The 12,570-nt window shown below is 36.9% G+C and overlaps 1 protein-coding gene and 1 long non-coding RNA gene across 8 annotated transcripts in view; one reads left to right on the forward strand and one right to left on the reverse strand.

Annotated features, from left to right (window-relative positions):
- Window positions 1-6,253: 6,253 nt before the first annotated feature.
- crtc1a (CREB regulated transcription coactivator 1a) overlaps window positions 6,254-12,570 on the forward strand; it is a 68,702-nt gene continuing 62,385 nt past the window's right edge. For 3 of the 7 annotated variants that reach the window (XR_014084267.1, XR_014084266.1, XM_081598344.1), the window contains exons 1-2: window positions 6,256-6,497; window positions 9,769-9,885. Coding sequence is in view for 5 of the 7 variants with exons in the window: in XM_081598344.1 (XP_081454470.1) it covers window positions 6,372-6,497; window positions 9,769-9,885 (243 nt within the window). In the remaining 2 variants the exon portion in view is untranslated. Of the gene's footprint in view, window positions 6,498-9,768; window positions 9,886-12,570 lie in introns of all 7 variants that reach the window. The other 4 variants (XM_081598343.1, XM_081598345.1, XM_008433444.3 and 1 more) reach the window with 4 other exon arrangements.
- Window positions 11,170-12,524, reverse strand: LOC145547996 (uncharacterized). Its single transcript, XR_014084275.1, has 3 exons — window positions 12,112-12,524; window positions 11,519-11,633; window positions 11,170-11,424 (listed from the first exon to the last, which is right to left on the reverse strand). It is a non-coding gene; the product is annotated as an uncharacterized LOC145547996 (long non-coding RNA).

Below are 12,570 nucleotides of genomic sequence, written 5' to 3' on the forward strand. Positions count from 1 at the left end.
AACTTTTTCTTGTAATGATAAGTTGTTTCTCCTCCATTAGCACATTTAGCAGTGAGTGAATGAAGTTGATTGACAGTGCTAAGAGCGTCCTACTAGTTCTGATTGGTTGTTTTGGTCAGAACGGTGCATTACTTTAACCAGTAACAGTAATTCAGGAAGGAGGTGGAGGAGATTGTTTTCACAGATTATCTGTCTCATAACAAACTGCTACGACATCGTGACAACTTTAACAAATATGGAGAAGACGTATTTTTTATTAAAGTTATGTACTGCAGCTTGAATAAAATGTAACTACATAACATTTTTGAAAAGTCTGGATTGCTTTATGTGTAGTTGCACGTTGCTTTTGACTGTTGCTCATGGGGAGAGACATTTCAGTAATATAAAACTAATAGAAAAAAATTAAGCAACCTACTTGCATACTGGATGTGGACAGTTGTGTGTTAAATTCATGAGCAGTAAATATTGTGCTAATTAACAGTATTGAACCAAAGAAAGCAAGGTAGATGCAAGCTTTTAAAATTGTGACGCTTTTTATAGGTCAAATAGACTCAAAAAACTGTAACAGCAGCTACACGGTGGGCCCAATAAAAATTTTTGTCAGGGGGCCCATGATTATTGGCAGCGCCCCTGAGGGTAACATTAAACTTTTACTGCTAAAAACAATCTTTGAAAATACAATATGATTAATTTTGTATTTGAAAATACCCCGATTTGTTTTTTATTTTATGTCTATGAACTAAATATAAATAATTAAATTGTGGCCTGTGCCATACTATGCCATGCTATGCTTATAGCATGCTATATTGTGCTATGCTGCACCATGCTATGCTAAACTGTACCATGCTATACCATAACATGTTATACTATACCACACTATAGTACAGGACAGCATGTGCATACTATGCTATACTATGCTATGCCATACCACACAATGGTATACTATGCACTCTAAGAAATAATCCTGTAAATTTACAGTAAAATACTGGCAGCTATAGACGCCAGAAGGTTACTGTAAATGCACAGTAGCTGTACCGTAATTAATCCTGACAGTAATTTACCGTCAATGCAAGTACGGTATAGATACTGTGAAAGAACGGTAAACTTCTGGCGTCTATAGCTGCCAGTACTTTACCGTTTTTTTGAAAGAAATGTAAAATACTGGCATCTATAGATGCCAGTAGTTTACTGTTTTTTCGAAAGAACGGTAATCTACCGTTTTTCTGAAAGAACGATAAAAAAAATACTGGTAGCTACTGACGTTTTTTTTAAACTGTTCTTTCAGAAAAACGGTAAAAAAAAAGAGAAAAAAGCTGCCGTCTGTAGATACCATTATTTTACTGGACATTTACCTTTTAAATCCTGTAATTACCTTTTAAAGTGGTGTACTGTAAGCAAATACTGTAATGACGCCAACACACCGCAGATGTAGTACCGCCAACAGAGTTTATTAGAAATAAACGCGAGCTGCTATTCTTTAGGCTGCAGCTCGGGCCTCTAACAAATCGTTACACTCATAGACATAATATAAGAGTAGATGCCTCAAGGACCGCTCTCTAACAGGCGCCAAGGCAGGTCTCGCAATGTGTTGTGGGAAGAATAAATATTTCCTGTGACTATTCATATTTTGCTTACATAAAATTTGTATTTCTCTGAATTTTTGAGTGTGAATTAAAATACTTAGTATGAAACTTAAAAATTTTCGAGAAATAAACAATTACTGACTGTCTTTATATTTTTTTTATTTCAGACCGTGAGAACACCATGTGTGAAGCTTATAGTCGTCAGCCAGACAGACTTTCATTGAACACTGTGTTCAACTGTTATACTGAACTATATTAGTCATAGATCTATAGTGATGATCTGGCAAAAGCTTCACTCATTAACCATTGGTGAAGAACATTATAAAACCCGTCATTATGTTAAATACTGATATGCAACAGGCCAGTCCAAACGTGTATGTCAGTGCACTACCATGGTATTAGCATTAATGATAGTAGTAACATTTTATCTGTGGTTATAGAACTGTCTTGCAGAATCCAGAGCATTAGCATTTTTGGACTACAATTTGGCTCAACTTAGCATTGATGCTAACATTAAGCATCAGAACACTTTTCTCATTTATTACCAATGTTTCATATACTGAATGGAGTAAGTAATGACAGACAACATGCTAGTGATGCTACACATGGTACTGATAGCATTCATGCTATTATTAGCATTTTGGCTCATTTTAGCTTATGCAACATACTAAATGGTACAAGTACAGCTTAGTGAACATGCTTCTGACTCCCCGCAGTTTATTGACTACATTGCAGCTTTGTTTAGCATTATTGCTCATTTTTAGCATCAGAACGCTTTATTAAAAATTCGACGGGCACACTTTGGCAGGCCCCGTAAAATTTCTGCAGGAATTTTCTAGTTATATCTATCATGGTAATTCAGGGTGAGTTATTTTTAATTCTAAATGAATATCCTTGTTGGACAATTATTTAAGTGTTATTCTCCTTCAAGATACATAACGCCAGAATAAATTAAATGTACATTATGAAGCAAAGGAAGTTAGAAGATCGGACATGTATCCATTATGGAGATGATCGGTTTTGGACGGGCGATGTGCCCCTATTGCATAATAAATACTAAAGAATTACTGATATCATTAACAATACAGGGAAGAAGCTTTTAGTTATCTTGCTTTGCTAGCACAGTCGTTAGCTAGCAGCTAGCTAATAGCACATCAACAACAGCCTAATGTCTGTATGATAGAAATACTGGATCGATAGATAAGAACAGTTTTTCCTCATCTGGCTGTCTCCTCCCGCTCAGTAGTTCTTCAGAGAAAGGCAGACGCAGAGGCCTGTCAGTGTCTGTTGTATTTCATTACCTCTCTGCTTAAACCGCGACTCAGTTTTCCATCATCTGACAAGTAGCAAGTCTACTCCACTTTATTCACCAAAAACGTTTGTTTTTTTGTTCACCAAAAACTGTTCTGTAATCTGGAACGTTCGCTACGTTGAACTCCAGTTAGCCGCCTTATCTCACTGCGCGAGAGGCAACTGCGTCATGCGTCACGGGCAAAAGGTCAAAGGTAACAAGGTGACCAGAGGGCTTATTATGTTGTACAAAAAAAAAATAATAATAATAATAATAGTAATAATAATAATTTTAGTACATGTTATGTGTCACAAGAGGCCATAGAAAATAATACTACAAAAAATAAATAAATAAATAAAAAATTGACCAAAAGGGCACTTTGGGGCAAGGAGCAAAAAGGGCAGGTGCTCAAGCCCCCCCAGCCTCCCCCAAAATAGGGTTGTCTTTTATGATGGAATATATTACAAAGGATCTTAATTGAACACGGATCATTAACTTTTCACACTATTAATATTTTAAAAGCCTTTAGTATAGCGGGCTACTTCTTGCTAAATGAGGACTATTTGATTGAACTTAATTAAAACAATTAAAGCAAAAGATTTATAGATGGTTTAAAAATTCTGGTAAAGTTTCTATTAGGGATAATTCATATATACATTTCAAATGACATTCCTTTGATAAAACATGACTGTGGGCCGTTTTGCACATTCATTTCATAATCTGATCCTTTACATGACTTTTGGTTTGGTTTCTGATTTTGTCTGATCCTATGAATATGCCAACACCTAAAACAAGCAATGTTATTTTTGAAGGTTGAAATGTGTTACTTAATTTCTTTAACTATTAAGAGGAGAACTTAAATAACAAATGTTATTGATATATTGATGCTCTATTGGCTTAGTATATATATAAAAAACCCTGATCTTCAGCTTCAAGGAGCAGCCTTTTTTTTTTTAAAAAAAAGAAAAAACATTATGATGATGCACAACCTTAAAGAATCTTCCTTGCTCTTCTCAACACCTGTGGATACTGCTGTTCCCTGCCTGAGGTCCTTGGCTGTTCAGTGCATCACTTCCAACATAGAGAAGGGCAGTGGTACCGATAGAACCCCACCTGCCTATTGTCATGAAACATGGCTGGAACTGATTGAGATCTCTGAGAGGAGGTAGGGGTGTGGCTGACTATTGCGTAATAACACTATCAGATGGTTTCCCAGAACCAAAAGACGACCGCGGAACTCCAGCTTTCCAGAGTATAAGGGCAGTACTAGTATCTAGTATAAAGAAAAAGATAATATTTTTCCTTCACTTTAATTTTCTTTATATAATCCATTGATTTCGCTTTTTGTTATGTTTCTTCTGTTGCAGAATGAAGTCCAATCCTTTCTGGGTGTGCCGGGATGCGGGACTGTGGGCGCCTTCCACAATTGGTGGACCAATTTACAGCTGAAACGCCACACTGAAGCCTCGCCGGCACTGTCGGGGTTTCCCATCGAGCTGCACCGGCTCAACATCTGGACACACACAGAAACTGATTTGATGTTGATAGGTCTTGCTATAGAGAAACTGATATGATTAGATTTTATTACTGTTTTACATTTTGCTTAGAAAGCAGTTTTACTTGTCTCCTCATCATAGTTCATTCATACCAGTATATTTTGACTGTGCTGCCTTGATCCTGATTTATTCGTTTGCTGTTTAGGGTTTGCTGTTTTGTGCCTTTCCATACTCATAGCTTTTCTTACTATTCCATTTCATTTAACATTGCACCCTTTCTGTGGTTCATTAACTTTAAAATATTACCTTAAAATTTCAAATAAGTTTGGTTTATTAATGTACTATTAGATTGTTTTACGCAGTATTCCTTATTGCTTCGTTGACATTAAAGGATAGTATCTTAACATTTCTAATTTTACATTTTATAAACGTTTCAGTAATATCTACCTTTTATTCATTTTACCTTTTATTAAATTTGGTTCCTGTTTTAGTTCTTAACTTTTAAAACATATATTAATCTAAAATTTTGTTGAGTTTTTGCATTTTACCTAACACTATTGATTTAGCATTTTAGTAACTCTTACTCATTTACATTTTATTTATTTGAAAATATTAACCCAACACTTTATTCCTTTTTGCATTTTATTAAGTTTTGAAATATCATCCTAACATTTTATTCAATTTACAGTTTGGTTAACTCCAACAATTTAGTGAATATAATTTTTAATACTTTTTTACTTTAAAGACGAAAATTATATCCTCCTAACACTTCACCCATTTTATATTTTCATAAAAATTAACATTTATTCTTTTTAACTTTGATTACAAAAAACTATATAAAAACTAACACAAAAATGTCAGACTTTGTTCTTTTATAGTTCAATACCCTTCTATGGCATGGCGTTGACCTAAGGTAACAAACAAAAAAGAAATGATAAATAAATAACAAGAAACATAAAGGTAATAATTATATTTGGGTCCAGAAAGTGTCATGGTCCGACTGTATGATTGATGTGTAATTACAGATGACAAAGCTCTGACAAAAATGCAAAAAAAAATATTTTCTTCCACCACAAAAAAGAAAAAAATAGTCATGCCATGGTGGGTTGACTTATGTTCCTCCAAATCTAACACTCTAACATCCTTTAACAATTTTCTTTCTTTACGTGTTCTTCAGATTGTAAGGGGAACATTGTGATTTCGATCCACAGTCTAAGAGGCAGGGGTGCCCTGTCCGTTTTTACCCCAAAAAATGAAATGAAATGAAATGAATGAAAGACAACATCAATACTTGAAATGATGCTATGTATGCCAACATCTGCAAAAGCCTAGGGGGATGTTTTCCGGAAGGGACAGTGTCTACTTCTACTCTAGGGTTTGTTTTCCCCTTTTTGGGCTCCTTTAGAGCCCAATAGGGGGAATGTTGAGACGTATGTTACTGCTGGGATTCCGCCGTAAATTTACAGCCATTTCTAAGAGTGTACTATTCCACACCACACTTCACCATGCCACACAATTTATTTTACTCTACAATATTCTACTAAATACTATTATATACTGCAATAGTTTTGTCATTTAGTGTAATTATGTACCTCATCAAACCATGCCGTTGCATTATGTACAGCACGTTACCTGGAAATACATGGTAGTTTAGAACAGTGTAGTTCAGTATAGTTTAATCGAACTGAATAATGTTATTCTGTATCATTAATCAATGTGTTCAAGTATACTATTTAATGTATTACAGTATACTTGCATAGTGTAATTTTATAGTAAATTATTTTACAATATATGCCACACTGTAATTCTACACAATGGCACTACGTACGTTCTCAATATATTAAATGACTCCGATGGTATTGGAGAAATGGGGGAGAAAAGTACAATAAAATAAGACTATTAATTATTTTTTGGTTCGCTTAAAATCCCTGACCGGAAGCTCGACGTCAGCAATCCGTGTAACTTGACCACTGTAGGGAAAACGGAGCAGAAGAGCGAAACATGGCGACTTCGAGCAATCCGCGGAAATTCAGCGAGAAAATCGCTTTACATAATCAGAAGCAGGCAGAGGAGACAGCGGCATTTGAAGAAGTGATGAAGGACCTGAGCATAACGCGGGCAGCCAGGGTGAGGACACCGCTTTCTGCTTTTCTCCTTCCTCTGCGGTTTGTTTGTAGCAAGCTGTCAGATGTGGGTTGCAGAGCGCGGCGGCGGCGGCAGGCAGCAGGCAGCCTGGTCAGCAATGGTAAACAATAACAAACGACATTCGCTGCCAGCTGGAGCCCTGCTCTCCCTCAGCTCACTGCACACAGAGCAGGCAGCAGATATCCTTCCTGCAGGGATAATATGGAATGTAGGGTCTCTAATCTGAAAATAGTTATTGTAATATTTAGCTTTGCGGGAGTTCAAAGCGGAGGGGCGTGCATGCCTGTTTGACAGCGCGCGCCCAGGCGTTGCCGTGTCCTCCCTCTACTCGTGTCGTGCTTTCTGAACCTCTGATACACACGAACCAGAACCTACATGCACATGTTTGCTGAAGTCAATGATTTGCATTTATTTTCATCGCCTGCATGGGTGCTAGTGACACGGAGTATGCATGTGCATGAACGCGGCTTAGGGAACTAGTCTCAGGCCTGTGTACACTGATACATGAGTGGCATGTACTGTATGTCAAATATAAAAGCTGTGAGATTACGTGAAATTTAAGCCACATCATAAATCCAACAGAGAAAAGCTGGGCTGCAGCTGCTGACTGGAAGCTGGGTCCTGATTGCTGTTAAAGTGGAAATGTCATGAGACTTCAGCCAGGTCAGACCAGAGGAGACGCTACTCATTACCACCTCTGTTAACAGGCTTATATTCTTCTATTTCATTGCTGGAGATAGGATGGCGTGTTAGCAGAAATTTGGTTTGATACGTTTAGCAATTAGGTTTCATCCCAGGGGCAGTCCAAGGTTATGTGTGGCCCCAAGCAGAAATTAATTTGGGGACCACTTTCAGCAGATCTTCTTACAAAGTATGAATAAAAATGTGATTGTTGCTCAGTTGATATATGACACTGTAAGCATAGCTTTCAATTTGTCAAGCTTTATCTTAGTGTGTAAACAAACTAAGCATTTGTACATCACTCTTAATAATAGTTTTTATGCATAAAAATAAATTATTTAGATGAGGACTGATTTCCTTCTTTCAAATGGAAGACATGTTTTCCATGTAACAGAAAACAAAATGGACAGCTGCAAATGTTAAAGTAGGGAAAACATTTTGGTCTATTTAATTCAGCTCAAACAAATGTTCCCTTTGGTCTGTGCCTAGACCTGTGGGCTCCTATTGAGGGTTTCTCACTTTGACTTTCCCTTTCATGTTATTGTTTTAGACTACGTTTACATGAGACTGTCATCTGCTGGTCTTTTCAGATGTGGATTGGGGAAAAGTTTCACGTTCAGACGGCACTGCCTTAACACCTTGAATCCGCCGAAGTTGTCATGCCAGACCACTACATGGAACTGTGATTTTAGCATGTCACCACAACGCACATGCACTTTTGACCTGCAGCTTCCACCTCCCTAACTTTCATCTGATTTAGAAAACAGTAACCTGTCTCTGTCTCCCATAAACCAAATGCTCATGTAACACATACAGTATGTTCCTTACTAGGAGTTGTGTTGAACTGAACAGGTTAAGTAGCACACACAGTAGAATACTATCCCCCTTTGTTTTTGTCGTTTTCTGCCTGTGTATGTGTACAGGGATTCAGTTAAGTACTTTCTGAAGTGTATGCAGACACATTATAGCCCCCCCGCATGGGTCATAATGCATAAACAACAGTCAAATAGAGAAAATGCCAACTTAAAAGAATTATTACATTATAGTTTTGGCGCCCAATCTAGGGTGGCGCCCCTAGGTGTCGCACATAGTGCGTACCCACTTTTTGCATCACTGCCCTGCAGCCGTGAGTCCTGTGCAGCATGCACACTTTCACACCTCTGTGGAGGGTGTTCCCAAATAGTGTCACTCAAAAGGTTAGCGTTTCACTGAAAATCGTCTCTATATAAACAGGGCCTTAAAATATTATGTAATTTACCAGCCATGTTATAGCACAATATAGTAACTATGTTAACTTCGGTTGTCATAAAAATGCTATATATGTCAAACATGACTTAAGAGAATTTTGACTTTATAATTTAACGCTTTGAAATTGGGCCTCTGTCTCTTTAAAAACTCCTGCTCTTTCCGAAACTCTGCCTTCAGGAAGTCATCACAACATGGCTCCTCTGTTAACTTTATACAATATTTTAATGAGCTCAGCAAATGCTCAGTCCCACCAGCTGTTTGCTAATTCCTGCTGGCTAGTCTGAAGGAGTTGAGTGTTAGAGTCCTGGGGTAGGGCTGCTCTGTGAGGAGAAAGCTCTGGAGCTCTGAGGAAGATATGCACCTTGAAGGTGTCAGCCAGTCCACACAGGCAGTTTGCACAGCTTAATGGTTGCCATGGAGATTAAAGGATTTATCAAGCATTAAATAATCAGGTATATTTTTGATGAGGGAATAACATTATAACCTGATGTAAAGCCCCCAAAAGTCAATTTTACACAACACTGCCCTTTTAAGAGTTTTTAAAGAGAAAGACGTTGGTCCAGTCCGATGAAATATTTCAGCACTTCTGCCCATCCCTCCCGTCTCCTTTGACCAAAGTTATTAGAGCTAACCGGACTTGGAAAAAAGTGTGTGGCACCACAAAAACAGAAAAAACACAGAGGAGATGTAGAAAAGCTGTAAGAAAAATGGTTAAAAGGTCTGCAAGTGGACATAGCAAAATGCGCGAAAATAACCCTGATGTTTGCTGTTGCAATTCAGGGGGACTTGTCAACAAAGAAGGATGAGGAGAGGATGAAGAGAGGGACACAGGTCAGATCAGCTGCTGTAGTCAAAATGTTAGCATGCAGTCATGAAAACATTAGAATAAATGTATATTTCATGAAACAGTAAAAAGATCTCTAGCAAAGTTTCTTTCACATCCACTTTCACTTTAAGATGGCAACTGTGATCATCTCTCCCATCATGGATCTAATCCTGACCACAGAGTACTGTACATGTTCAAACACTGAGAAATGTTTTCTCTGTCAGAGACGCTTTCTGAGTCTGAGCTGTTTGCTGCAGCTGCAATTGCAATGAAAGATATCTCTATAGTATGAAGAGATTAATACAAAAACACTATAAGTCCAAGGGGTTCATTATTTTATTCTCAACAATACGTTTTTATTTAAAAAATAAGTTGTTTCTATCGAGTATTGACTGTTTTAGGAATAAAGTCTTTACTCTGGGGTACTTCATACAAAGTCACATGAATGCGATGGGTGTGTATGATGATTTTCTTACTGACCTGATGTTCTGTTTGCAGCTCCAGCTGCAGGACACAAAGTATTTGCAGATGGGATCGAGCCGTGGCCAGTACTACGGAGGGTCTTTACCAAATGTGAATCAGGTTGGAACCTGCACTGCTGATGTGCCTTTTCAGGTGAGACCTTAGTGTTATAGTCCTACATTCTACATAGCTCTGGATGAACTGCTAATGTAGACTAAAAGATAGAGGTTAGAGGTTGTCAATATTTGTCTTCCATCATTTTAGTTAATTGTGCAGACGTTCTGGTTCTGGTTTTCCTGGATGTAATCCTGATTTATCCTGGTCATGTCTCTAAGCTGTCTGTAAACAAAGAGAGGCTTTGTGTAGAATAAACGTGACTGTACCAAGTTACACTATAGAACCTCTCCCAGTAGGAAAACAGGGATTTTTTAAACTGAGTTCCCCATTGTGTGGTCAGTCCTTTCTCAGTGGAGATAAGCACACACCTTTGTGGAAATGATGTTAACAAAATACACTACACTGCAAAAAGTCCCCTTTCAAAAACAAGAAAAAAAAGTACAAAAATAAGGTACAATTTTCTTAAAATAAGAAAAATTATCTGCCAACAGAACAAGAAAATTTATCTTGTCAAGATTTTCTAAAACAAGAAAAAATATCTAACCAAGATAAACCTACAATATCTTAAAATTAGTGTATTTTTACTTAAAACAAGCCAATTTTACTTATACGAGTAAGATATATCATCTTATTTTAAGAAAAATTATCTCAAGTAAAGAAAATGTTACTCGACACTGAAATTCTTGAAATAGCGTAAAATTTTCTTATTTGAAGAAAAATGTTCTATGTATTAAGAAAATAAATCTCATATATTCTATTTATATTAGTAAAATTGGCTTGTTTTAAGTACAAATACACTAATTTTAAGATATTGTAGGTTTATCTTGGTCAGATATTTTTTCTTGTTTTAGAAAATCTTGACGAGATAAATTTTCTTGTTCTGTTGGCAGATAATTTTTCTTATTTTAAGAAAATTATACCCTATTTTTGTACTTCTTTTTCTTGTTTTTGAAAGGGGACTTTTTGCAGTGATATACCTAAATCTAGTTTATTTTTATTGTTGCATAGGATTAAAATATATATTTTATCATAGCCTTACTCAAGGTTCTTATGCTAAGACAAAAATACAAAAATTGATCCTGTGAATACTGGAACAAGAGATGTTATTGGCTTGCTGAAATGAAGACATGAGTTCAATTACTTTTAACATATTTATTACGTTTAAGTTTCACATAAGCACAATAAACATGACTACTGGTCAGAATAAAGTCTGGATGGGCATCTGATTCTGAAACAATCCTGTAAAATGACAGAACAATGAAGATCTGACACATCTGCCGCACTCATAAGATGCCCTAAGAGTCAAGCCAACCACAATGAACTTCTTCCAATAAGCCATAGCCTTTTATATGTGGAAGTCTTGCCTCAGTTACAGACGCTGTTCTCAAGACATCCGTCAGCAGCACAGAGAGGAGTGGCCACACACACACACACGGATGCTGAAAGGTGTAGTAGCTGTGATGTCCTCCTTTCAGAAGATCAGGGCAGGCATGGTTCCAATGGCCAGTAGAAAGTTGGTTTCATGATCACCACAGAGCTGAAAAGTGGTCTTGTTTGAAGTTGTTGGGTCATCTGCTAATTGGAGCACAGACAGAAAAACAATCACAAAACAAACCACGTTTTAGGGTCTAATCAGTGTAATGATGAATCAGTATCATAAATTTCTTACCTTGAGAATGTGAAGGATGCCGTCACTTGCATTTCCCAAAGTTTCTTGTATATGGTGCAATACGTGATTGGAGACTTGTCTGGCATAGGCTTCACCATGGCAACAGTTTGGTTTACTTGAAAAATAAAACAAGTCTTATTTTAGTTCATGTGCTCAATTACAATATTACATGAATTCAAGATGGCAAGAAAGTCATTTTAATTAAATCAAACAAGGACTACTTAAATTCACTAATTAAAAATAGTGTTTAAAATATCCTGGTAACAGTGTGAAATATCTAACCTTGTAGACTCAATGCATTTAAGTTTTTTAATTACAGCACATAAAACACCCTCAAAGTTAGTGAAATACTAGGCGGAATTGCCCTTTAACCATTTCCCGAATGAGAAGCCACCTTAGCTATGTTAAAAAACGGAAGCTACCATGAACCCGTGTCGATATTATTTTTAAGCCACAGCTATTGTGGTTAATAACTGTTCAAAGCTCATATTTACAAGAGAGGCTCTTTAACCGCGGATGAAAATTGGCATTTCACGACATGCTAACTAGCTTCAGTTAGCTTATCTTAGAAAGACAGACAACTTTAAACTTACCTCTGAGTACAGCAGCTGTAGGGTCTATACACGTAAAAAAGTCCTCCATCTTCATCCATGTCCAACCGAGATTAGAAAATTTGCCAAAAGAAAATCTTATAAAAGTACAGTAGATAAAAGCTTAGTTAGGCTGTTACAACTGAATTAACCGTTAATCAGGGCAGTTAAATGATCTCTGGCGTTGCCGTTAGTGATGTGCGGATTGATACTGAAATATCGATTCTTTCGATACCAGAACTTAATTCTTTAAAATCTATTTTCAGATCCAAGGATCAATACTTTCAACACTTTAGTAATTTGAGATAATGTAGATTAACAAGAGCAAGTTAGAAAGTAACAAAATTATTGAGATCTTGCCTAAATGAAACGTTGTTAATGGGAACTACTTTTTCTTCCGCCTGGTAAGTATGTAATGTATAATGCCCAAGCGCAGCGTGCTGCTGACGCTCACACACTCAG

Source organism: Poecilia reticulata, chromosome 17 (genome assembly GCF_904066995.2).
Source record: "Poecilia reticulata chromosome 17, P_reticulata-male-v2, whole genome shotgun sequence".
NCBI classification, from domain to species: domain Eukaryota; kingdom Metazoa; phylum Chordata; class Actinopteri; order Cyprinodontiformes; family Poeciliidae; genus Poecilia; species Poecilia reticulata.